Source organism: Monodon monoceros, unplaced genomic scaffold (genome assembly GCF_005190385.1).
Source record: "Monodon monoceros isolate NGI ecotype Baffin Bay Population unplaced genomic scaffold, NGI_Narwhal_1 Super_Scaffold_4, whole genome shotgun sequence".
Classification (NCBI taxonomy): domain Eukaryota; kingdom Metazoa; phylum Chordata; class Mammalia; order Artiodactyla; family Monodontidae; genus Monodon; species Monodon monoceros.
This window is the reverse complement of record NW_021703781.1, coordinates 30,252,844-30,280,419: the sequence shown is the minus strand read 5'-3', so window position 1 is coordinate 30,280,419 and position 27,576 is coordinate 30,252,844. Positions and strand designations below refer to the sequence as shown.

At 41.4% G+C, this 27,576-nt stretch overlaps 1 protein-coding gene across 1 annotated transcript in view; it reads right to left on the bottom strand.

Annotated features, from left to right (window-relative positions):
• The window catches only part of NRG3 (neuregulin 3), a 1,055,237-nt gene extending 1,027,666 nt beyond the window's left edge, over positions 1–27,571 (bottom strand). Inside the window, exon 1 of the mRNA XM_029245782.1 lies at positions 26,781–27,571. Coding sequence (XP_029101615.1) covers positions 26,781–27,354 — 574 coding nt within the window. The 5' untranslated portion in view covers positions 27,355–27,571. The remainder of the gene's footprint in view (positions 1–26,780) is intronic.
• Between the last annotated feature and the right edge of the window lie 5 nt (positions 27,572–27,576).

Below are 27,576 nucleotides of genomic sequence, written 5' to 3'. Positions count from 1 at the left end.
GGATGTGAAGCCCTGCCGTATTTAAAAAAAAAAAAAGGTGAAATTACTGATTTATCTTAGAGATGAAAAGGTGCAGGACAAATAAGATTGTGGTCTTCACACATGTGAAAGCCTGCCACATGGAACAGGGATAGATTCAGTCTTCTGGCTCCAGAGAGTAGATTCAGTAACACGGCTAGAAGGTGGAATCTGACTAAGAATGAGACAGCACATCTAATGATTAACATCATGTGATAATAGAAAGAAAGTCTAGGAGACCATGAGCCCTGTTACTGAAGGAGTCCAAGCAGAGGCTGGGCAGCCACTTCTGTCAGGGGATAGTCAAGAGATTCAAACAAGAGATGACGATTAGGGGGACTTCCCTGGAATTCCAGTGCTTCAGACTCCATGCTCCCAGTGCAGGGGGCACAGGTTCGATCCCTGGTTGGGGAACTACGATCCCACCCACATGCCACATGGCATGACAAAAAAAAAAAGAGAGAGAGAGAGAGAGAGAACGACGATTAGACTAGAAGCCCATCTGATTTCTTCCAAATTCTGAGAATCCATGAGCATGCAAATTTGTGTTATATTGAAGTCTCAAAGGCAGATACATTCATGTTTGTCACCTTGGTCATAGGATGTCCTTTGTTTTTTTTTTTGCGGTACGCGGGCCTCTCACTGCTGTGGCCTCTCCCGTCGCGAAGCACAGGCTCCGGACGCGCAGGCTCAGCGGCCATGGCTCACGGGCCCAGCCGCTCCGCGGCATGTGGGATCTTCCCGGACCGGGGCACGAACCCGTGTCCCCTGCATCGGCAGGCGGACTCTCAACCACTGCGCCACCAGGGAAGCCCATGATGTCCTTTCTTGATTAGCATTTCCAAAGAAGCATTGATAACTGATGCAAATATTTAGAGTGAAAACCCAGTGCTCTGCTGGAATCACTGAATAATTCTGCAACCATCTTTAGACTTTTACATGGAAAGGAACAAACAGTGGAGCATGTTTGTTTTCTCTCACTCTGTACCATCGCCCTGAAACAACAGTGATTTGTACTGTTGCTTGGGCCAGGCCTTTCAGAGGCAGCTAATGATGTTGCTGGGCCCTGGTGGGTGAAACCCTCCAGATGGGTTCAGTCGAGTGTTTGAGACCGTGCAATGCTGACCACATGATATACTGGTTCTCGGCACACTCTTCTCTTTCAACCAATATTAAATAAGCACTATTAGCCACAAAGAAATACCAGAGACGGCAATTTGGCTGGATTTGATGTCTCCATGCGACATTTATCTCCCTTCTGGAAGTCAGTCGTGCTATGTTTACACCAGCTTATTTAATTTTGTTTTCTTTTATCACGTTAACCCACTGCTTGGGCTTCCACGACTCAGAGTAGAGAAAAACCTCATACATGACTTGTGCCTAATCTTTTATGAGAAACACAGCTGGTCCTATAGCTGTTTCCAGCATATCTGGAAATGATTTTGAGATACAATTACATGCCGGGCACCTGTGGGTCAGATGGTGACTGGAATAAAACCACCCATTCCGAGCAGACAGGGGCTCTGAGTCTGCAAGAAAAACAAACAAACCAAAAAAAAAAAAAAATTCACTTCCTTATGTGCCATATTATACGTAATTCAGACATCTTGTGAAATATTTTAGAGTCTAAGTAAACAGTTCATGGGAAGCAATGGAAAAGAGATCTTTAAATCACAATCCTGGTTACAAAACCAAACCCCTCATATCACCAGCAGGGAGAACGCGGGGCAATTACTTAACTACTCTACGCTTCAAGTTCCTTTGCGGTGAAGTGGAGGTAATAATAATACCCACCCCGTCAGGCTGTATTGAGAATTAAATGAGATATGGTCTATAATCCATGATAAGTACTTAGAAAATGCTCAAAACAGTGCAGTTATTGTTGACATTGTTACATTTTCATTGGTTTCCTTTAGGAAGCTAGAACGTAAAATTAATTCCAGTGCCAAAGATTGTACAGCTGGAAAGGTAGTGGTTGTAACCACTTCACAGGCAAACGCACTCTGTACCCGAGGTCTCCTGTGAACCGCCTGGCCTACCTCCACCCTGACTCAAGGCTCCTGACCCTGCAGGCCAGGGCTGCCTCGGTACCAAGCAGATCTGTAACTGCTTTTCCTCTTCTCCCAGCACTTGTCCATGATTTCAAGAGAGTCTCTTCGTCCCTTTTCTTTATTTAGAAAGCAAATCTTGCTTCAGGAAATCAGCTTGAGAATCATGCTTGTGAAGTGCTTCTCTAAGGAAAAGTGCCTTTGTAAGATGAGTCACAGGAGGATCCGAGAGAACACTCACAAAATACGCAGAGACTCCCTCGCCAATTTCAAGAAAGCCCTCTTCTGCCTTCTTCTACCGGGCAGAAGTGTCAAATCCCTGCTACACCTCTGGAAAGTAGCTTACCCTGCTTGTAAAATGGACATACTGATATATACCTTCTGGGACTGTTGTCAGGTTGAGTAAATGCATAAGTAAAATGAATGGCTCAGTGTGCCTACAGGTAACCATCATTTGTGTATCGCTTGTGTTCTTTTTGTAAAAAGAAGGTAATTTTCAGAACAGACTAACATTTTCTGCAATCGCCTCATAATTTTAGAGTTACTTATCTGAGTTTGTCCCATTTAATTTGAAGAGTTAATAAATTAACATTTTACCATCCAATGCGGAAGATTTCAGATATATAAAGTATATATTTTGTTAAGACAAACCCAATGCTGCCTATAAGAAATTGTACGAGTTGCCCATGTTCTTTTTGGAGCTGGCATCACCCGTTCTCTTGACTCTCCATGCTGGAAGCACAGGGAAGTCCCGGCTGCAAGCTGCTTCCTTCTGTTTCACAGGGAATGGAAGAGACAGCCTCTCGGCCTCCACCCTGGACCACATCAGCAAAATCACTCTGATCATGTGACTGCTTTAGGATCCCAAGACAGTCTGAATTATTATAACCTTGCACTCTCTCTACACCCATCAAGGATTTCTTGTCTAGAGGTCCCTTCCTCGCCAAGGAGAAAGAGAGAAAGAGAGAGTTAGGGAATTGTCTTTAAACATCAATGAACATTTCATTTTTCACCTAAACTTTAAATTTCGTCATATATTACTTGTATCCATTATATCACTGACTAATACTTGCTAAAAATAAATTAAAAGCTTTTATGATCCTGAGGGGAAAAAAATATTCCAGCAAAGCCCCTTCCAAAATTTTTCATTTGCTATTATTACTATTTCTAACTGAAAATAAGCCAGTATATTTCAGTTATATTTCTGGATAAATAATAACACATGCCTTGAATATTTTCATGTTTACATAGCACTTTCTCAAATTACCAGGAAATCTAGCTATCATCTGTAACATTTCCTCCCTGGGGCAGCAAAATTTGCTCTAAATTACACATATAAAACATACAAACAAATTTCAGGGTAGCCAAATTTTAACTCTACATTTCTGTATTATCAGAATGTAAGCATCTGAAACATTTCACAGAAATCCAGCTAACGGGAATTTTCAGTGACAGTGGCAATCAGTGTACACTTTAAAATCTCGGCACAATCAGGAGACGCCTTGCTGGTATGCTGTCTAAACTTGAGGACAGAATATCTGATACAGAGTTCTACAGAGTTGTAATTCACAATGTATTTGTTTAAGATTCTCAGACTCTCCCAAATCCATTTGGCTTGATTTCTGGAGTAGCTTAGAGCAGTAAATTTGCATGAACATTAAATTAAGTTATTTTGCCAAGTTAGCTAGGCATTAATAGGAGGAAAAAAGTGTGTTAAAAGAAAAAAGTTTGATGTCACACATGTTTAAAATAAGTAGACACAAAGATTTTTTTTCCCTTACTTCTCTATTTGTTTTAGAGAACCAGGTATCAAATTCCACAGGTGGCATCAACAGCAATGCTGTTGGCTGCATATGACAAACATTTGACCATCAGAGGCCTACAGACTGACTGTTAAGACTGTTTACTCAACAGGATGCCCAAAGGTAGACAGACTCTGATTACTTTCACAGCTCCATGGAGTCATCAAGGGTCAGGCCTTCATACCCAGGCCTACAGTTGCATGGTCCCGACATGGATGCAGCAGCTCCAGGCATCACGATCCCATTGAAAGTTTGCAAATATAGGTCAGAACACACAATTTCTCCGATGGCTTTCCCTCCTTTAATTTGGATAAGAAATCCTTTCCTGATGCCTCCAGCACATTCCCCTTAAACTCTCTTTGGCCAGAACAACACCCACTCCTAAACCAATCGACGGCAAAGAGCAATGGCATCGCCATGGATGGCTTACCCAACCACAGTTCATCCCTCTGGGATGCCCCTTTCCACCAATGACCAGTATATCAATGAGCACAGATGATGAAACAATTTTACTATTTCACCTTAACTAACAGAATGTTAGGTGAAAAACAGTACTCACATGGAATAGAGTTCATTGTTAGCAGTGTTGGCAGTGATGCATTAATACTGAAGGGATTCTAATACGTACCAGGGATTATACAGCATGCTTTCTCACTGGTTATCCCATTCAGTTCTTGTAACACCTTTGAGAGGCAGATACTATTATTCCAAATTTAGAAAATCAGATAACAAAATTCATAATTAAACTCATGTAAAATTAAGAGCATATTTATCAATCTCTTTTAAAATACCATTTCAACTTTTGTTCTTATTAAAATCCCAGGATATCCGAACTGCATGAAAATTTACGGAAATTTAAAATTAGATAAAATGAAATTTAAGTGAAAAATGTAAGAAAATTAAAGTTGACCATAATCCCATAACTCAGCAAGAGCTGTTTTTTTACAATTTTGCGTATTACCAATGCTTATTTGCAAAGAGATTCATGTATAACCAGTTATATATGGTTTTTAAGCCTACTTTTCACACTTCACATTATACGGTAAATGTTTTCCCATGCTATGATTTTAAAGATAAATGTAATGCCTAGGGGCTTCCCTGGTGGCGCAGTGGTTGAGAGTCCGCCTGCCGATGCAGAGGACACGGGTTCGTGCCCCGGTCCGGGAAGATCCCACATACCGCGGAGCGGCTGGGCCCGTGAGCCATGGCCGCTGAGCCTGCGCGTCCGGAGCCTGTGCTCCGCAACGGGAGAGGCCACAACAGTGAGAGGCCTGCGTACCGCAAAAAAAAAAAAAAAATGTAATGCCTATATTGTTAAAAATCTGTGTTAGCAAACCTTTTCAAGTATGTATTTGTGTGACAAACTCCCTCACACAAAATGTATGAACACATTTTTTTTGTTCCTTCCTTCCTTCCTTCCCCTCCTCCCCCACTCCTTCCCTCCTTTCAGAGAGAAGTCTGGAAGAATTACTGGACAAAGGTAAGGATACCTATTGAAATATCTCACATCAAATGATACTACCACCCATTTCACTCTGCCTTTAATAATGCTGGTATTATAATGAAAATTACTGCCAAGTTGTTACAGAGAAGAAAAGCTTAGGTTTTCTGTAAATAATTTTGCCCAGATGATAGATTCAGCCAACCCTAGAGATGGAGAGGGGATCTAAGTCTGAGAATTGTCACAGGAGCCTTGCCTTGGGCTGAAGTGTTTGCAGTGCTTGGCTTGTCAGGGAGGTGTTACGTGGGAAATCCACCCTTTCCCTTTCCTCTCACTGCTGTCCTCTTTACGGGCCATCTCCTGAGCTTCCCGGACACGGGCAACCACAGCAAACAAAGGACCTTGGCTGGCTTTTGTTTCCAGCCACTGGTGCCAGTAGGGACCATGTGATTCCCATCCCCAGCCTTGCAGCACTTGGCCTTCCCTCATTTCTACCCTTTTTCTTCTCAAAGGATACAGGTTGTAGGTTCTGCTGAGGTGCTTCCACTTCCCTAGTTACAGAGCCACTTCCCTAAAGGAATTAGCAGCTCATCCCTTCCTTTCCTTTAATCTAGCTGCCCATACAACCCTGGCAACACATTAGAATCACCTGGGGAACTTTATAAAAACTACTGAAGTCTGCCGCTCCCCTGCCCCCCTTTAAAAAAGGATTCTGATTGGTCTAGGGTGGGATCCGAGCGTAGGTACATATATATATCTATATAGTTTATTGTTCCACCATGGGATTCAAAATGCAAATGCAAGCAGGGTTGAGAACTACGGAAAACGTCCTCACTGCATTGCAACTATGAGAAATTCCTCCCAATTCACATTGCTGGGTATCCCCTCCCTGCTGATACAGGTACCCATATCCACTCCCCTGCACCACTGCCCTTCTTGTTTGCTCTTTCAGTAGGCATCTACTCTCCTCCATTACACTCTCTATCCAATTACCATCTCAAAACAGCCAACTGCGCATCTAACAAGTATAGACAACACAGGATGCTTCAAACAACTTTCATCTCTATACCCCACCCCCAAATCCTGCTCCTCTCTCAATCCTGCCCATTTCGGTTAGTGATGCCACCACGCCCCCTCTTACTCAGGACAGAAACGAAGGACGGAGTCTTGATTCATTCATCCCATATTCTCCTCACAGAAGTCCTTCTTCCAATCTGTAGGGCACATCCAACGTGACAGGGCATCACACCCACCACACCTGTCTCCACTCTAGTCTAAGCTGCTTGGATCTCTTGGCTGGAACACTGCAATGGCCTTCTCACCTGTCTCCTGTCTGCAACTGCAGTCCCTAGAATGCAGTTCCACACAGGATCCAGAGGGATAAAAACATAACACATATTAAAGCCTTCCCTTACCTACATCCCCCCTGGTTTTCCATCACAATAATAATCAAGTCCAAGTTCCTTAAGGGCCTTAACTTGTCTACCTCTCGCACTTCACTTCCTACCACTCTTAGACTTACTCATTATGCCCAGGCACGCCGGCCATTTTTCTGTCCCTCAAGCCCTTTCAACTTTATTTTTTCTCTTTCTGATACACTTCTGTCCCGGGTATTACCATAGCTGGCTTCTTCTCACACTTGGGACTCAGTTCAACTACCATGACCTCAGCGAAGGCCTCCCTGAATGCCTATGTAAATTCAAACTTTCTATCCTATAATCCTGTTCAGCATTTCTCGCTGGAAGAAGCTATCAGCAAGAAATTATGTATGTGTTCCTATATGAATCCCCCACTAGAATGCTGCAGGGGGTCAATGCTTGAATCAGTCTTCATCCTTACGGCAGCCCAGGAGCCGGCTACCTAAAACAGCATCTGGCAAACAGTAGGTGCTTAAAAAGTCACTGCAAAATGAAGTGATACATTTCCCCCTTAAGCCACAATAAACATTTTAAAATCACACAATGTTTCAATATAAACAGAGATAACAAAGCCCTCAAGTCTCATCCTCTGGAAATTAAATCTACTATACTCAGATTTTTTTTTTATATTCATATGGAAAAGAGGAAAATGAGAATAGGAAAAAGTCAATGAGATAAATTTCAGCTTTCTCCAGAAACATAAGTCATCTTATATCATCTCAGCAAATGAAATCCTGCTTTATAGTGTGCAGAATCTATCAAGATATACTTTGGAAGCAATGCTTTAGAAAAGTGTTCTTTACTCAGCACTAAGAATCAGTCCTTGAGAACAGTCAACGTGAAGAGAAGTGGCATGAGACAGGATAGTGAGAAAATGAGAGAGAGGGTTCTCCACTCCTCAGAAGCACATTTTCTCTCTGCTTGTGTTTAGCGTGTCAGAAATTGAGACATCAGGGATTGACACAGAGCTCAGCTTCAAACAGAGCATCCCACATTTCTGGGGCAATCATACTGAAAGGGCATGCTCGTTGAGTCTGCCTTTCTCAAAGGCTGAGAAATTCATGTCCTGATGCCTGGAAACTGATATTTTTTGAGTCAACGCCGCTGTAGGATTTAAATCTTCACAGCATCGGTCTCTTCCTCTCTACAGTGCTTTCCAGCTTGAATTTTACTTTGCAAACTATCAATTCCTAGGTACTGTACAAAATATCCCAAAAGGAAAACATTACCCCGTGACATAAAGAAAGTTTGGCCTCTCATAATGACTTCAGTTTGCCCCAATTCTCATATATCCCAACATCCCTTGGCTATCAATGTGTAAGTTTATCAATCTGTTCAGCACCTTGGTGTGTCAGATCCACTTCACAGCAGCACTCTGTGCTAAGATGTAACCATTATCTCAGCTTCTGAAGACGAGGAAATTGACAGACTCCATCCAGCTCAGGTATCCAATAAGGGGCAAAATTTAGATTGAACCTCATCTTCCAGACTTAACATCCACATCCACCACTGTTCTATAGTACACACACTCCCACGTGTACACACAGACTATAAGTCACATCCTGAAGAGTATAACTATGATCAGAAGAAAAATAACAACTCTTAAATGCATACCAATTCTAATAGCTGATTTTCAACCTAATTAGATGGTAATAGCATCAGATAGAGAAAAACAAAAGAAAAAGTTAACATCCACATTAAACGGAATCCAAAAAACAATCCGCCAGATTAAACTGGTCGACTTTCCCTTTGGGCAGCTGAGGTTAAGACTGCTAAGGATACTTGAACTGATAATCTCAATATGCTTGTCTGTCAATTTGGAGGTGTCATGAGAATTTATCAATCTGTGATATAACATTTTCGAGTTTTTTTTAAATGTCAAAAAAAAGAGGACAACATGACAGGTGCTAAGGCAACTTGACTTGATCTGAAAACCACAAAGCTCAAAGGACAGATTTGTCAATAATCAGCAAAGCCTTAGCAGATTCTGATTGTTTAATCCAAGTCAAATTAATCAATTTCTTGTTTGAGTGTTAGTGATATGCCAGAGAAGGGGCATCTCAGCCCGACCAATCCATGCAGAAAACTGGAGCAGGGAGTCTCCCTGCTCCTCATGGAGAAGACTCAGCCAAAGGGAAGCAGATGCCAAAAAAGCAGGGGGCTACAGGATGCTGGCCTGGCCCTGCTCCTTCTCAGCCGGTTCTACTTTTATAATGCGACACTTGAAAATCTAGGGTCTTTTAGTGATTTGCTGCTCACCCACCTCTCTGCCACCCCTGGAGCTCACTGGGTTTCCATGGCACTTATTAACGGGAACAGCAGTAGGCAGCGGCTGGCACAAGGCCCAGGTGCAGAGCAGAAGACGCCATTCTTTCCTGGAAGCTGAGCCTCATCTCCAGCTCAACATCCACACCATGAAGCAGAAGAGTGGAAAGGAAACACTCCTGAGCAGAACACTGAGGACATCCTGGACAGGACAGGGATGGAAGGCGTGGGGACTGCCCCAAGCATTGTCTGTACTCACGGAGAAAGTTACAATGGAAGCCCTCTGGACTTTTAGGAATTATTATTTTTGGTCTATGCGTATGTGTGTGTTCAGGCTTGTGTTCTTTATCAGAATCTTACTAGCTATATAAGTACAGGTTAACATTTAGTACAGGCTGACATAGAGGTTAACATTTAGGCAAATAACCCAAGGCACTGCAGCCCCTAAGGTCACTTAGTCAAGAAGAGTTGCACCTTATTCCTTATCTGCTGACTCCTCGTGACTATGACCATGACCGTGACCCACCTTCTATCCACAACACTATTTCTGGGTTTTAAGGGGAGGAAAATTTGTTACTAAATTACACTGGGCAGTTTAGTACTTTTGATCCTCAGCTCTTCCTTGCAGCACCCCCAGTGGGATGAAGCCCCGGGTGATGCGCAGAGGCATCTGGCCATACAGTGCATGCAGACACGAAAGGCCCGGGAACCTCCCCAACAAAATGCACCTTCCATTTTAATAACTATCTAAAATGCTTACTCTCGTTTGAATTAGAGAAATGAAAGACAGAATACCAACAAGATACGGTTTTAAAACTATCCTCTTGGCAAAGGGTTTTTTTGTTGGTTTGCTTGTTTTGTGGTCAATGATATGTTAATGCCTACAACAGTGGAAGCAGGGGCTATGGAAAGAGTGGGCATTCTGACACCATAATGGCGGGAAAGTGAATTGTTGTCTTTCTGGATGAGAATTTAGGAATTCAGATTAAAAACGTACGGTTTTTGGGCACATATATTGGCCAAAAGTTTTCGTTCCATACTGTGGATGATCAGGGTAGAATTTTATATAATTATGACCAAACTGAAACAAACTAAATTCTCAACAGGTGATAAGCTCATTATATTTTAGCATGGCCATATACTTCAGCACAGAACCACATTATAGATAGAGTTTTAGATATGTGGACAAAGAAATATTTTAACATAAAGTGCAAAAAGATAGCTAAAAGAGTATTAGAGTATAATTTCATTTTTGAAAAAATACATTTTCACAGAGGAAAAAATTAGTCTAATATTCAACAAAAAGATAATAATTCTCTTATTCTGGATGGGAGAACTCAGTTGACTTTTCCTCCTACTACTTATATTTTCTAATTTTCTATACTGAACATGCCTTATTTAATAATGAGGAAGGTGCTCTAAGAAGAAGGTAAAATATCAACATTAGCCACCTCAGGTTTGAATTAATGTCACTCTGACTCTGTCACAGGTCAGAGCTGTGCTCTAACGCACAGCTAGGTTACATCTAACAGATGGAACCACGTTCTGATATCAGAATCCCCATGCCAACCAACATGCCAGGAAATAATGCCTTACATTTAGACACATTTATAATACTGCCTTAGAAATAGCACTCCTTAGTCCTCTGTTCTTCTTGTAACACTCTGGAAAATTCGGCGACTAGGAATTCTGTTTAATTCAGTGAGAAAGGTATTGTGATTATTATCTAGAACTGGATGAATTTATTTATACTTCCAAACGAAATATTTTGTGTGTGCCAGTAACTCCTGCGGGCCTCCTCATACCTCTATTTTTGGCATCCAGTTACTTTTCTATGTATGTCTATATATATTTTGCAGTAACAGACCTACAGCTGGCTACCAAGCTCTACATCTGTCAGGGGAAGGATAAGGAATTCTTTTTTAAAACTGTAAACAAGCAAAGTTCCCTGGACTTTAGGATGTAATCGAGTCACACCTATGCAGCACACTGAAACATGGGGGTTACTAAATCCTGAACTGCAAAATATCCCGCCCCCAAAATACCCGTGTGTGTATATGTATGTATGCCTACATATGTGAAAGAGGCAAAAAGAGAGAAAGGGGGCTGGTGGTAGGGTGGGGAAAAAGCCAGCAGAATTAGTAATCAAAAAATTCCACTAATATTTTCATCTCAAATTTATAACTTGGCCTCAGGGATTCTTTGCCAAAAGGACACTCAGGGAATGCCCTGTCCAACAGCCTCATTTACAGAAAAATCTGAGATTTTAGAGCTTGAGGAGTCTACCCTGAGGTGTCAAACAACTGAGTGACAGCAGTAGGCCTACATTCCTAAACCAGGCCCAGTGGCCTTCCCACTGTGCCTTAATTACTTTTCTCCCATTGAAAACCACTCTTCTAATTATCTTATTTCCAATTTTCCTTGGAAGCAAAAAAAAAAAGTAAGAATTAACAAGCTTATACAGAGGAACATAAACTTCCTTAGGGTAAGACTCTCTAGCCTCTCCCTAGGCTCCATGGAAATCACCTCCTGTTCATCAGATTCTTTTGTTCACAGTCTACAACATGGTGGAGCATCAAAGAGGAAGCGGTAGACTAGGCATATGGAGATTTTAAAAAAGCCTGGATAGGGCTTCCCTGGTGGCGCAGTGGTTAAGAATCCGCCTGCCAATGCAGGGGACACGGGTTTGAACCCTTGGCTGGGAAGATCTCACATGCCGTGGAGCAACTAAGCCCGTGCGCCACAACTAGTGAAGCCCGTGCGCCTACAGCCCGTGCTCTGCAACAAGAGAAGCCACCACAATGAGAAGCCCGCGCACCACAACGAAGAGTAGCCCCCGCTCGCTGCAACTAGAGAAAGCCCGCACGCAGCAAGGAAGACTCAACACAGCCAAATAAATAAATAAATAAGTTTATTTATTTATTTTTTTAAAAAAATCCTGGATAATCTATAAACTTCAGAGTCCTTGCTCAGATGCCTGAAGTGGGCTGTACTGCTAATACCACAGTGCTACCTACACCAAACTTTAGACAGTAGATGGTCAAGAAGGGGAGCCATATAGTCCATGCATCAAGCAGCTTTCTTTCCTTGAATCTTTCTCTCCCATGGGACAGGACAACAACCCTTTTTCATCTAAAGCAAAAGTATTCTAGAACATTCAAACAGCCTGATTTTCCTGGCATGAAACCATGTCTATTTTGGCAAAGTCCAGAAGTTCAACTGATTGCATGCAACTGATAATTGAGGTTAAAATGGACTTCCCAGCACAGCAGTGAAGAATAATTGATGGAACAGCTAGGGTACACTTTCCAAAATGCAGTATGTGTAATTTATTTTTATGCAATTCATTTCATACCTCATAGCTGATATCTGGAAGAAAGAAAGTACTTCTAGTAGGGGGAACAGATGATTTCATTTGGCAAAGTGATAATGTCTGGGGAAATGTGAGGAAGTTCTATGGCAAACTTCAGCAAAGTGTTTGAGTTTAGAAGTACCACTGGCCAAAGACCACCCTTCTCTACGTTTTGCTCACAAAGAGACTCTCCTGGCAGTATAAAGGGCTCCCTGACCAGCAATTTAATTCAATTTTCACAATGGGATGTAGTACATAAAGACTTTCTGTACCTGGCAATTAAAGGCTTCAAACCCTAACACTTAGATATGCAGCTATTTTATGGCAACAAGGATGAGGACACACATATTCACTATGGACAACATTTAACAACTGTACTAGTACACTACAGAGTATGACAAGAAAGCTGAGAGTTACAAATCAGATGTATGTTTGCTATGTCTCCATTTTTGTACATGTGGATGAGAGAAAATGCAACACTGATAAGAGTTAATTTTGAAAAAACATCTATATAATTTTTTAAAGCATCTATAAAGCTTTGTTCTGATAAAATCATTTTAATGTTTGCTTTTTAATATCCATTTTCAATATCTGTGCTCAAACAAAACATTTTAAGTTGTTGCATCCTAGCATCCAAGCCCTTGCCACTGGTAACACCATTTTTTAAAATTAATTAAAGGTTTCAAATTGTAAACAAATTTTGCAAGTTCCTCCCTTCCCCCACTCCAAATAAACAAACCACTATTGCTCCTAGCCAACCCGACTAGCTGAAAGGCATAAACCTCTCCTTGCTATTCTAGAAGATAACTGTTCAGACGCCAGTGCCTGCAGAGTTCAGATGCACAGAGCCTATCAGAAGGTACCAGGCAGGAAGAACTGTGCTTAGCAAGCAGCATGTGCTACTGGACCTTTTTTCTTTAGGGTTAACATTTTTGTGTTACCTAATCATTTAGAAGTAATAGAGCTCTTTAGACTTTTGTAACACTCAGCCATCTGCAGTGCACTGTAGGAAACATTTCATTATTTATCATAAATTACTCAGAGCTGCTCATGATGAAAGATGAGCATCAATGTGGTACCACAGAAGGTCACTTAGAAGCTTAAAAACCAAATGATAAAGGAGAAACACGGATTTAATACTGACTTTGTTACAGCTTTGCTGCCTTCCTTTCAAAAATCTCTTCTGCTCAAATACACAAAGGCCTAAACAAATAACTAAAAAAAAAAAAAAATTACCCTTATCTAAGTCAAAAAAAATAAAAAATAGATAAACTGAGAATATTCCAAGCAAATAACAATAGTATATGTCAACTGGCTTATTATAAATGTTGACATCAGTGAAAATTATCTGATCAGTAAGAAATATAGGAGAGACACCACTGGCTCTTAATACTAATTTAACATCTGCACTTACACAGTGTTATAGCCCCTCTATCTGGTAACAAGGGGCAACCAAGTAAGCCCGCAGGAGTGATGAATGTGATTTTAATCTGAAGGTTCTTCTTTATGGTGAACTAGGTGGGGTGACACAACTAATTTTAGCTGTCGATATGTAAATGAACGGCTGTAGTTCCTGCATCTACAAGAGAAGCTCTCTGGCAGGCCAGCCAGACATCCATCCTCAGGGTTCCTGAGACATCAGTGTCTTCCCCCTCTCGTTCCTCACCATGTGATGAGTGCACACAGGGCATCAACAGTGCCTTTGCCTTTTGAATGTCATGCAGTGTCAGCACTCAATCCCAAAAGGTGCTGAGTGGCTTCTGGAAAGACGACCTCAGATGAAACAAGAGGGATGGCATGGCAATCAATTCATAGAGTAGTTTCCTGCCTCCGGAAACTCTGAAGTCACAGGTTAATTAAGATGAAGCAGTAAAAATCAAGCATATCTTCTTGTTATTCTCCTTGGGTCTCCACTTGCAAATTTTTAGATATCTGAAAGCTACTATTTTGGGTTAAATCTAGGGCTGTGTTGATGTGACGATGCAAAAACTAAACATTTTAAAACACACCAATTCTACTGGTTCTTGCAGCACTTTGAAGAGGCACTGGAATGAAGTCAATACTTAAACAGATTCAGCACGAGTCAAGACCATATCTAAATGACGTGGGACAAATTAGCCTTGGAGAATCTTTACAATTTGTTGCTTCTTCCTCCCTCTAAGTCATCCTGGAGACCTTGCATCTTGTGAAAATAACACAGATTACTGTGCACATTCCTTGAACCAACCCTGACTGTGATTTCGCATAGCAACCTAGCAAAGTCCTCCCAATTCCTCCCTCCTGAATCAGGCCCTGCCCTAAGGAAAAGGTGAAGCTGTTTTGTTAATTCCAAGAGGCCCCCTTTGCCCACCAGGCCAGACACACAGATGTGAGCCAGCTGTTATGTCCCTTTAAAGCGGTAACCTGTTTGCTAATGACCTTTTCCTCCCCTGGCCTCACCTGCCCGTTTCTCTGCCTAAACAAATTCTCCCTTGAAACTACCTATGCCTGCTCTGATCACTACTTTCTGAAAGGGCTTAATATATTTTTCAGTTGGAATCACACATTACTTCTCGACAAAACCATAAATGCAGATAACGAACTGGTTTTCTCTTGTATCACGCACTCTAATGCTTGCAGAACTGTATGTATAAAGTCACTCTTGGAAATAAGTATGGTTTACACGTGTAAGATGTGTGAAAAGCATGGTAACTTATGCTGTATCAGGAACACTCCTGAAACACTCCTTTCTTGTGAAAGAAAATTTTATGTAATATAAACACAAGGCGTCCATTCACGAAGGATAAAATTGAAAAGGAGTGTGGGCATCTCCATGGCGTCTCACTAAGCCAGGATCCTGAGAACAAAGGAAGCTGCTGAAGCTGCGAAGACCCTCTCTGCCTTTACTAGACTGTGAGGCATGAACAACAAACACTGAGAATTACAATCCAGTGTCTATAAATGGAACAATCCACACATTCAGGCTACCACCCTGGGAACATGAAGTGTAGGACAAAGGAATGTTTTGAAAGATTTCCTTTATACAGTTAAGTTTGTACTGATGTATATAAAAAGTGCACAAATCATAAGCATGCAGCGTGGTGAATTCTGGGAAATAGAACGCACCTATGTGATAAGTACGCAGATCATTAGTATATTACCAATATCCTAAAGCCCCATATCTTCGGTCTTCTTCCAGTCACTACCTGCCGCCTTCCCAAAGACAATCACTATCTTGACTTCTAATGTTTAACATTATATATACAGAATCATTTTTTTGTTCTCTTTTTGCTCACCAATGTATTGGGGAGCTATGTTAAAAGACTTTGAGCACAACTCATGACCAAATTAAAGACTATGTGTCCTACAAATCACCTCTTTCCAACCACCTAACTTTTTTATGTGAATAAACACCTTATGATTCTTTGAGAGGCTTACAGCATCTAGTAAATCTTTGAATTGGTCATCCCACCTGTTCGTATGTGACCTAAGCCCTCCCTCATAAGACCCAGCGCTACAAATTAGCCTTTGCATTTTCCTGTCATTTGATCCTTAAAAAAGACCAGGTAATTGGTTACCATACCCACAACTGGTTGATTTCTACAGGCTATATCCATCCTTAGCAATACTACTAAAGACTGCCCAACTTCTGCAGACTGGAAGAGACATTAAGTAACACAGTAAAGCTACCATCTTTTTTATCCTTATAAGATCAAGGCTAATAATCCAAGGCCCAGTGTAAGACACTGCCTTCAATAAGGCATTACTTCCCATGAGCAAATGAAATGCATTTATATTTCTCCACATCTGCATTTCACAGCAGGAACCCAACTCAGCCAACACTTTAATGCTGACACCACCAATGAAGACACAAACTCCTAGACTAGAAAAAAACATATTCACAGAACCAAGACCAATAATTGAACTGATTCATGGGTCTCATTCTTTACTTTTTCAAAAGTTTAATAACTTCTAATTAAAGAGATAATTCATGACCATTAAAACTTTGAAACTACAGCAAAGTGCAATAAATTAAATGGCATTCCTATTCCACAATCCAGAAATCATCACCATTAACAATTCTGCATACTTTCCCTGATATAGTTACTATTTATTAAATCTATTAGTTGACATAGCTTTATATAATCAGCATCTTATATAATTTTCTACCCAAGAAGTTTTAGATAATTATATAGTAAACATTTTCCAATACATTTAAAATTATTAAAAACATGAATTAATGGCTTGGTAAATCTATCACATGGGTAAAGTAAAATTTATTTTATTTATTATTTCTTTTATTTGAACCTAAAACATACAAATGCACATTCGCTTGCCAAATATTTGGCTGTGGTATTCAAGACTTTTCACTGAATAAATTTCTGTTACCTTTCTTGTGAAAAACCACACCACAAATGTATACTGTGATTTTTTTCAGTTTCAATTTATTTACTGAGGAATGAGAACTTAAAGCCACATGTGAAACAATCCAAGTGCAGATTTCTTATGGATATATAAATATATTTTCCCTTAAAATTACTCACAACTTCTTCAACAAGCATTTTTTCAGTGACTTCTCTTTATGGAGTATATCCAAAGTAATCAACTTAGTTCTAATAAAAACCACAATTAATTCATTGGTTTGAATATTATTTAAATACATTACTTAATTACAGTAACAAGAACAACCAGCTTAAATAGGTTGGGAGCTAATACAACTAACATTTGGAAAACACACCTCTCGTTTGTTGATGGCAGAAGCCCTACCAACTGTGACCATTTGGCATGAAGAGGGCATTTGTCAGTTTTTTGTTTTAACACAGAAAAGAGTCTCATACTGAAGACTCAGTTAAATAGAATTCAGTCAAGACAGTGTTTAATATAAACACTGCTGCACCCCATTTTCACTTTTCTATTCCTAGAGTCTCTAGATTTTGCCATCACGCTGACAAAAACTTTTGTTTAATAATAAGTTTGGGTAAGCAATCTCATTCCCTCTCTTCCTTATGAGTACAGCGTCATTCTTAGTCTATAGAATTCATTCACAGTCTTATGGGATTTTGACAATACTGGTTTCCTGACGTTACAGTATTCCTACCCTTCAGCATAGCTATTCAAAGACTATATAACCTGATCTTAGTATTTGATCTATTTCTCTTTTCTTTTCACGAGTTAGCAAAAGTAAACATCACAATCATCTTTCATTTTAACCTTCAGAAAATCTGTTCTTAGGGACCCTTGCTACACATCAAAATCAAACTAGTAAGTAATGATTGGGTCCAGTTGGTGGTATCTTTGGCAGACTATCAGGGTCTCACCAAAGTTCCTCTTCTAAGTACCATGGGCTAGGCAATGGTGGGTAACCTGCAGGATGGTTCCAAAAGGGAATTCAGACACTCTGAAGGAAACACTACATACGTGCAACACCCAACATTTACTTGGTAGGGTTGGTATCTTAGGGTCAGGAGAACCTCAAGGCTATTACTCCAAATGTTCCCTGACACGTTTCCACAGGCCACTCTCGGCATACGATGCAGTAACCACTGCAATCAAAAGCAAGTTTAGAATGAGCAGAGAAGACAATTTTGGCTAGATTTCAGGAAGCAGAGAAATAAAGTCTGTAACTGTTTTCTGTCACTGTTCTATTGAATCACCTATAAGCAGCCACAGGAGGAAATAGAGAGTTAAGAAGATCAAGGAATAGAAGTTTAGAAGAACACATTCTTTGTCTTTTGTTGAACTATCTCCCTGAATTTCTCCTTGTACTGGAAACCAGGGAAATTTCTCTGGTTATTAAAGTCTCCCTTTACTATAGCAAAGAACAGGTATGAGCAGATGTGCCATTTATGCAGTTTATAATGGCAAACGTCACTGGCTATGAGCTAGGGGCTTGAAACAGGTAATATACATAGATATATCAACACTGTGTCAATGCCTTAGGATTTAAAGTGGGAAGAGATTACCTATAAAATGATCTTCCCATCTTCCTGATTCTTCAAACTATGCCACTTACACATGTCCTAGGCAAATTATATAACCAATCTAAGCCCAGCTCGATTACCTGCATAATTTAGATAATCAGACTAGGCTACAGGCCTAAATGCCTGTCTTTTAATCCTTGTTTCAATAAATAAATAAGACAAAGTATGTAAAGTGTGGACCCTCCTAGCACATAGTCAAACTCGACAAATGGCAGCTCTAGTTATTACCTAAATTCTCAAGCCCTTTCCAAGACTGAGATTCTGTGAAGAATTCTTCCCCATGTCTAAAAGTAAAATTCAAGGCACAGAAATCAATTAGAGTCTGAACCCAAAATGATGATAAGGGTGTGATTTTCTCTTAGTGAAATTCTAACTCCCTGGCAATTCACTGGAAGATCAGGCCAAAGGTCATATGTAGTCACGGGAAGGGTATCTTAGGAAGTAGGCTAATATGTTCAAGAGTTCTTATCAAATGCTTAGCATAAAAATTCTCTTCTCATAACCCTGGCTGTAATGTATTACTGCTAAAGTAGTTGCATAGATTCAGAAGATTTTTTTCTTGCTCTTACAGTGTATATTGCATCCATGATACATACTATCACCTCTAGGAAAAGTCCTCAAAGACAAAATCTTATCATTGGAAGCTGCTGAACTTCTATTATTAAACTAAATTCTGAATTCAGTCTACAGGCTTGTTTCTGACTAGCCTCTTTGTATGCCTGGGAATGGCAATCTATGATTTATGTACAATCACCAACATGTCTTGAAAAATAAAGGCTCATAACAAAAAGAAGTAATACTTTGAAATATAATTCAGGATGAAGTTTCCAAAAAACACAGACTTGAAGCAAGATGTTTTCAAAATGCTAATATTAAAGTTCCCTGAAGTACAAAAACATACATCTAAAAGAGCTCTTTGATGGGCACAAGCAAGCCATTAATCCTCTGGAATCTAAACCACAATAACTCTTCAATTAAGAGGGGGAAGAGAATGCAATGCAGACATGATCCATTTTTACTAAAGTTCTCTCCAAACTCCAAAGATTCAATGACAATAAGACAGTGTGGGAATGGAACTAAAAGGAACCATAAGGGCATCCTTTCTTTCATCAAAAATCTTCAGATTCTTGCGGATTTCAGATTTCCTGATAATTATAATTCAACAATCTCACTCATTTTCTCCCAAATTTCAGTTCCTCTCTTTGAGAAACATATGTGCAAAACAGACTACAAAACCATCTACCAAGCAAAGGATGAGAAATGGTGGGCTCCAGTTTGTGATTAAACTTCCAAGATGATTTGAGGGAGATTTCCACACCACATTTTATTGTGTGTGTCTGGGTATCAGAGAGGAATACAGGAGAGATCCAAGGGCATGCAAGAATAATCATCCCTCCTTGTGATGCAAGATCCCTCAAGCTAGATATAGCAAACTAGCTCCAATATTTCAACTGAATTCAATGGCCTAATGTGGTTCTGGATGAAAATACCTATCTAGTCTATCCATTTCCCATTTCTCTTGACATAAAAACAGTAGAGTGTCTGCAGCTTATAAGCTCTTTTAGAAGTGGTATACGAAGCAGGTTATTATCATCACCCCCTCATTATCCCAGAGGAGGAAGTTAATGTTCAGAGAGAATAAACTGGTTCTTTGAGGTTGCACAGTTATCATGGTATTCAAGGCTACAGGTTTTTTGGGTTTTTTTCTTTCTATACCAAATATTGTCATCCGCCCACTGAGGTTCCTGAAATATACGGTCATGACTGGCTTACATTTTCAATACTACTACCTACAAAGGAGGCGCTGTCCTAATCGTTAGCCAGCTTGCTGTCACCACTCCTCCAGTGTGATGGACACTGTCAGGGCCACCGCACTGTGAGAAGGTCACAGCCAGCAGGCAAACCTGAAGGAAGCCTGCACACCTCTGTAAACTCCTTTTGGGTTGTATGCTTACCAGCACTCAGTGGGGGTAACAAACCTGTTTATATCAGTTGTCCTTATTGCGATTATGTAATTTAGTTAAATTTTATGAAAGCCAATGATATATGATTGTAGAAATGAAAGGTAACTGTAATTTCTATTAAAACATAGCTGAATGCTTTGAAGAAACTCCGAACGGTGAGTTGTTGAAAGAAAGAGAGAGAGAGGGAGGGAGGGAGAGAGAGAGAGAAAGAAAGGAAGGAAGGAAGGAAGGAAGGAAGGAAGGAAGGAAGGAAGAAAATTACTTTGAATTATATGGGCAAGAAAACTGTAAAAGAAAAAAAAACTATAGAAGATTTCCAGGGCAGGGGGGATATTATAGTATCTATGAAAAATCTGGGTTAAAATTCCTTCACCAGTGTCTCTGAAGAAGAAACACGTAATGAGAGGTGTGGCTTATGGAAAAGAAAAAGATGCTAAGTTCAAACTAAGAGACACATTCAAAAAAACGCCTATGTCCAAGATATGGGAGAATGAATGTTGTATACATTTGAAGTTTTATTTTAATTTTCTGTTTTTTAAACCATTACTTTTATTAGACTTTTTAAATTAACTACCAGCATAGTAATACCCCAAATCAGGGTTTAATAAATATTCATTAAAATAAATTTAAAAATCAAAACATGACATTACAAAAACATAACTATATGAATGTATATAACAGCGCATATTCAATTGTACAATTGTTTTATGGAATCAGATAATAAGTACTGCCAAAATTAGTATGATTTGTAAATCAATCTATGTGGGACAATAAATGGCCATTAGTCTTCCATCGAGTTTTTGGAATCTTCAAAAAAAATGTTTTTTAATTAAAAAATGAAACACCAAGACAATTTAATAACTCAATTGCATAAATGGGTAGTTTTTTTTCTGAACATTCTACATCAACTTAATCTAACATGTCTTATCAAAAGGGCTGACTTTTAAAACAACTTGAAATGACAAGGCAATGTTAAGAATATCTAAGAAAATTTCTTTTAATGACTACTGCTTATAATATAAGCTAAGAAATAAAGAGCTAAAATAAAATAATCAAAAGTCTGTAAGGGGCCTTCAGACAGAGCCATGTAGATCCAATTCTTTAAAAGACTGGGTAAGGCAGGAGTACCTGAAGTCCTCAGAGAAAAAGTGGTAAAAATGGAAAACCAAACTAACCATGTGTCCTACTACTTTCATTAATAATCACATGAATGGATTTAGGTACATTTTCATCCTGATATTACAAAGCTTTAAACTGAGTCTATTCCTCCATCCTGCCTTCCATATGTACATGGTTCTGGAGGAAACACTTTTTTGGGTGTAGACAAGTAAAATTTCTAGGATCCAAAAATGTCTCAGTGGTATTTGCCAAGGCAGTACCAGCTCTGTGCCTCACCCAACACAAAAGTCTAAAGATAAAAACAGATTCAAAGGGAGAAAAATGAATTTCAGTTCTATTCACAAGCAATTCAAATGCATTTTACAGACTTAGATTTATGCCTCTTTCCTTGCTCTTACATATTTCAGGGCCAACTTTCACATTCCATTTTTGACACCTGAGATAGAATATTGAGATATGTTTGGCACTGGATAGGAGAGGTTATAAGGAAAGAATTTCTACATAAGAAGGGCGCTGAAAATCATCCTTCTTCTCATTGTGCTGTGTAGAGGGGGAAGAACCAGGAGAGTATGCCAGGGGGAAGAGAGATCTTTTTCCTCCAAACACTAGACCTCCCAGGACAGCACTGCTTTCAAACTCTGCACCGACACTCTTGCTTACGGCTCAACCTGGATTTAGAAAAGTTGGTTTCTTTAGTAACAGAAAGAAGCTGCCACACACCAGCTTTTTTTGTTTGTTTGTTTTTCTTTCTGACAAATATGTGGATCAACACTGTTAAAAAAAAAAAAAGGCTGTCCGGGAAATTGCACAGATACAAAGGTGGCTGGATTCACCAATCAAGCATGCAAAAGGAGTTCTCAATTAGCACTGCCAACCCCTTCTAGCTCAGTCACGAGTAGCGGAGGAGGAAGGCTTCAACCACAGCCTTAAGGCACTGAGACCAAATTAACAATGTTCTAAAAAGAGCCTTGCCGATTCTATGCCCACACCCCTCCCCCTCCTTTTTTTTCTGTTAGGATCATGAAGCAAAAGGTAAGTGTCTGAAGAGTAAAATGTACAGTATAATTGACTAAAGCAGAAAAGCCTCGTAATCCTGTATTAAGGCCAAAGGAAATCAAAACATAGGCTGCAGCATGTGCTCTTAAACAAAGTTCTCAACTGGATTTCGTAAGAAATATTGATCTCAAACTCTGAATCCTCTCACTTCGGCTACCATACATGATTGGGGTCAGTCCTTTCTATGCTGGAATTCCTCTGAAGGCCTCGATTCATGTATCAATAGATAGAAGACAACATAGGAGTAAACTTTATTTAAACAAATTATACCTGAGGCTGCTTATAAAGCAACTCACAGTACTTTTACTGAAAGACTGAAGATGTTTAAAAAGAATAGATAAGGGCTTCCCTGGGGGCGCAGTGGTTAAGAATCCGCCTGCCAATGCACGGGACACGGGTTCGAGCCCTGGTCCGGGAAGATCCCACATGCCGCAGAGCAACTAAGCCCGTGCGCCACAACTACTGAGCCTGCGCTCTAGAGCCCACGAGCTACAACTACTGAGCCCGCGTGCCACAACTACTGAAGACCATGTGCCTAGAGCCCGTGCTCCACAACAAGAGAAACCACCGCAATGAGAAGCCCGCACACCACAACGAAGAGTAGCCCCCGCTCGCCTCAACTAGAGAAAGCCTGAGCCCAGCAACAAAGACCCAACATAGCCATAAATAAATAAATAAATAAATTTATAAAAAGAAAGAGGATAGATAAGAAAATTGTCAATGTTATCAATGGAACTCTTCAAAATTACAAGTTTGACTGGGTAAAGTTTGATTTAAGTAGACTTGGTTATACTAAAATTATCACCCTACCATGTTTAAACATCAATGATACACTTTACATTTATTTCTTTACTAAATACACTATTCAAGATTTGTGATCTTACTCATTGGAATTAGCTATATACCTTCCAAATATGACCCAAAGAATAACCCATTGAAAGTGGCTCTTTGTCTTTAGTACTTGAATTTAGCCAAGGACTCTGGTCTTCTATCTGTTAAACAGTGCTTTCTGCTGAGTAAAATAACAATCCACATGTGCACTGACAACATTCTACACATGCATATGCCTTTCAAGTCTGAAAATACAATTCAGTATGCCATAAAAGGTTGCTTACACACTGGTCAAAAATCACTGTTCCTCTACTGTCTGCAGTAAACTTCCCTTTGGACTAAAAAATGTGTAAACTAACCCTACACTTACAGCTGTAAAATGCTTCAAAGACATTTGGGGGGAAATAATCTCTTAAAGGCAGTATGTTCAAGATATTTGTTTTTAAAGCATCTGAAGGAAAGGCAAGTCCTGGGCAACTATTTGGGAACCCAAGAGACCCCAGTAACACAGAAGAAAGTTCTGGTCTGGCTCATGTTCTAAAGGTTGCAGGATGAGAAGAGTCAACTTCCAAACCCCTCTTCTACTCCCTCTGCCTTTCAAATTCAATCTTTCTTTGCCTTTAATCCTACAGAAAATTAGAAACAGTCTCCTAAACTGGGCCTTCCCACAGCAAATATAGCTTTTGCTTGCAAAAACCCTATTACCCATTAGCAAGGGTGTTTATTCTAGAGTGAACCAGCCTCTTCCACTCCAGAGCTGTGCTGCCTTTACAGACAGGATCCTTCTGACTGACCTAAGACGAGCACAAAGACATTCATTCTATACGCCTTGTGTTCAATTTAAAACCATAGACCCTGGCAATTAAAGAATTTGTGAGTTAGTCTCAAGGGGAAAAAAAAAAAGCATCATTCTTAGTTGTCCTCAGGTGCTACAACACAATCCATGCCTTTCACTTAAAAAAAAAGCAAAAACAATCTACTGAAGTCTGGAAGTAGGAGCTAGAAAAAAAAAGGGGGGGGGAATTTCTTTCCTGGGAACTTTGGTAACATAATCGAAACAAGTGAAAAATATAAATGCAAGATATTCAGCCCATTTTTCAGCAGTGCTGATGACCCCTCAAATGAAATCTTTATTTCCTTTTGTTAATCATCCTACAATCTTGGACTCATACAACCTACCTATTTAAACTCATCTTTTATGGAAACTACATAATCTTCCTTTCATTAAAATTTCCCTTGTTGATATAGGCAAACCAGGTCAGTTTCTGCTGGATTTGCATACTTGCAAATCCCTTAATTCAACTCCTTGTTGAAGGTTTAAAAAAGAGCAAGAGCTGAACCTCAGATACACATAAAACAAATACTGCTATGTCTAAGTGAACATTGATACCATTTACAGATTCCCCCCCCCCTCCCCGCACCACCACCCTACTCCTTGGGGCTGAGAGCCGTGTCAATAATCATTATTTATTAAACAGGCTGCCATTCCCCTCTACAGAATGTAGGAAGGGAGCATGGAGGGGTAGAAAATAATTACCTTGGATTTTTCTTTAAAGACCTCTGGAATGGAAAGCAAGGAAATCAATTCAGAAAGAATATGAAATATCCCCCCATATGCAAGCCCCCCAACACACACACAAGGCTGAGAAGTACATCCACACTCCATTATTCATATCAACTGTAACAAAAGAAAAGATAAAAAACCTGGGGTCTTCAAGATAAACGCATCTATTTTCAATCCATTGAATATGTTTGCACATACACTTGCACATCCTTTACTCATCCACAAAACTCAAGCAGCTAGATTTGTTGAGAGAAACCTCTACACACCTCCTGAGAAAATGTGCTCTCAAAAATGACTGCTTCGGCCAAAGGAGAGAGAAGCAGCAAGTTACCAGTTTGACTGCCATTCTGGTTTGTGGCAGATTCCCTCCCTTCCCCTCTCCTCTCTGTCTCTCAGTTTATCTTTTGGCCTATTTTTTTTCCAAAGCAGAGTAAAAGCATAAGGACTCCTTGGACTTTAGCCACAAATCCAAAAACAAAAAAGTTTCAAGGATTAGATAACACCCCAGCTAAGACCACAGGTCAGAGAAATGAAAAACTGCCAGATGACTGAAAGCTTGGTACTCCGACTCAAGAGTTAACGATGAGCAGTCTTGCTTCCCCTCCAGATGTTATGGCTCAAAACAGAAATACAGTATAAAGAAGGCATAGCCAGGCAGTTTTTGGAGAAAAGCCTTGCACAGAACTTGAACTGGCAGGCTGGGGTTTTGTCCTAAATAACCTTCACAGGTTGCACACACTGTTCTCAGATCCTGATTGATAGTCAGATTAAGAACCTTCCTAAAATTTCCTTATAATAAGAACAAGGTGAGGTGGTGGGAGGGTGCTGGGAGGTCAATTAGTCATCTAAAACATGTATAAAGGTATAGGGAAAATATACACCTCCTAGACAGATAGAAAGCTATCATGCTTGGGGAAACTGGCCAGTAGTGGCAGCAACTGAGCCAAGGGTGAAGAAGCTACATTCAAAGAGTGACCTGTTTCAAATGAGTTGATTTTCTCACCCTTGAGTGCACAGAACTCTGTCCCATTTTGCCTAAATTTTTCAGGCATATAGGGAGGGGAGAGGAGGTTCACTCTCCACCTTTGGGAATCGAACAAAGCAAACGCTTGGCAGAGCTGAAAAAACTCCTCCTCCGTCAGGACCCTAGAGGCGGCAGCTCTGCAGGGATCCCTTCATAATTCCCCCTAGTTAACTCACTCTCGGCGGCCACAGAACCCGTTTCTACACCTTGGAATGGCCATGGGCAGGGTAGGAGGTGATCACTTTAGCCCTTCCCCATGGATCGCCTCCTTTCCCTACCTCCCACAATGGCTTCTAATTAACCCTTCCTGGTCCCTGCCCGGGTCAGGGCTGCTGGAAGTGTCTACAGCTTCACCGTACCAACGTCTCCATCAAATCATCACACACACACCCCAGCCCACCCCCACATGGATACAACTTCCCTCCGCGGTTCAACGTCGGTCGATTTACATGTGCTTTTCTTTCTCTCCTTCCCACGGGCGGGGAAAGGGCTCAGTGCTTTTGGGAAGGCCCCCCCTCCCCCCTCCCCCCTCCCTCCTTCCTCCCTCCCCCAGCTCTCACCAGGAGCCGGATCCCAGAGCTCCCCAGCAGGTCTGCACTCGCTTTAACCCCTTGAAGGGAGTTAGTTCTCATTTGGGACCCACTTAAGTAGGGCCCGTGGAGCTTGGCTGACAATCTCCCTCTGCTTCACACCACCCCTACCCCCACGCACACACACACAGGAAAAGGCCGGCACCTTTTCCCTCCCCTGTGGCCAGGTTTAATTCTCTCACTCCGTGTTCCAAACCTGGAATGGAGTGGGGGGTGGGGGTGGGGGTGAAGGATGCTAGAAGACAGGCGTTGGCGACGGGAAAGGACAACAGGAGGGCAGAATGGAAACTCAGCAGTAAATCAGAGTTCAGACACAGTGTTTACTTACGAAATTTGGGGCTGGTGCTAGTTTCTGGCGTGGTGGTGGTAGAGGAGGAAGACGAGGAGGAGGAAGAGGAGGAGGCAGCATCCTGAAAGGGAGACAGGGTCCAGGAGGGAGTCGAATCATGAAGGTAGGAGGAGGTAGCGTATGCCGCAGTGGGCCAGGAGGGCATGGCCGGGGTACTGGGGGTTCCTGGCACCGGGGGTCGGGAGCCCGGAGTGCTGCTACCGAAGAAAGGGGCTGTCGTGGACAAGACCGTCGAGGGGGCCGCAGTGTTCCGTGCCGTGGTGGAGCGCGGGCTGGCCCGGATGGGCACCCGCTGCCCGGGGAAGCGAGTGGGCGCCCGCGTGATGGTGGTCAGCCGGGTGCTAATCCGGTTGGGCGTCCTGGAAGAGGCGGCGCTGCCGGCGGAGGTGGCTGGAGACGTGGTGGAAGTGGTCGTGGTGGTGGTCTCCATGGCCTTGGGGAAGGAGCTGGGCTTGGAGAGGAAGAAGGGGTCCTGGCCCATCCCCTTGGAGTCCACCAGGTCGGTCGGCACGTATTCCTTGACGGAGCCCACCACGATCCATTTGAGCAGCATGAGGCTGAGCCCCAGGCCGATGAAGCCGATGAACAGAGGCACCACGCACAGCCACGTCTGCTGCCGGTTCCACACGATGCAGTCGCTACAGCGTAACTCCCGGGGGGGCTCGGCCGCCCCTTCGCCGCCGCCGTCCGGGCCCCCGCCCGCCGCCGCCGCCGCCGCCGCCGCCGCCGCCGCAGCCACAGCCGCCGCGGTGCCCTCCTCGGCCGAGGCGGCGGC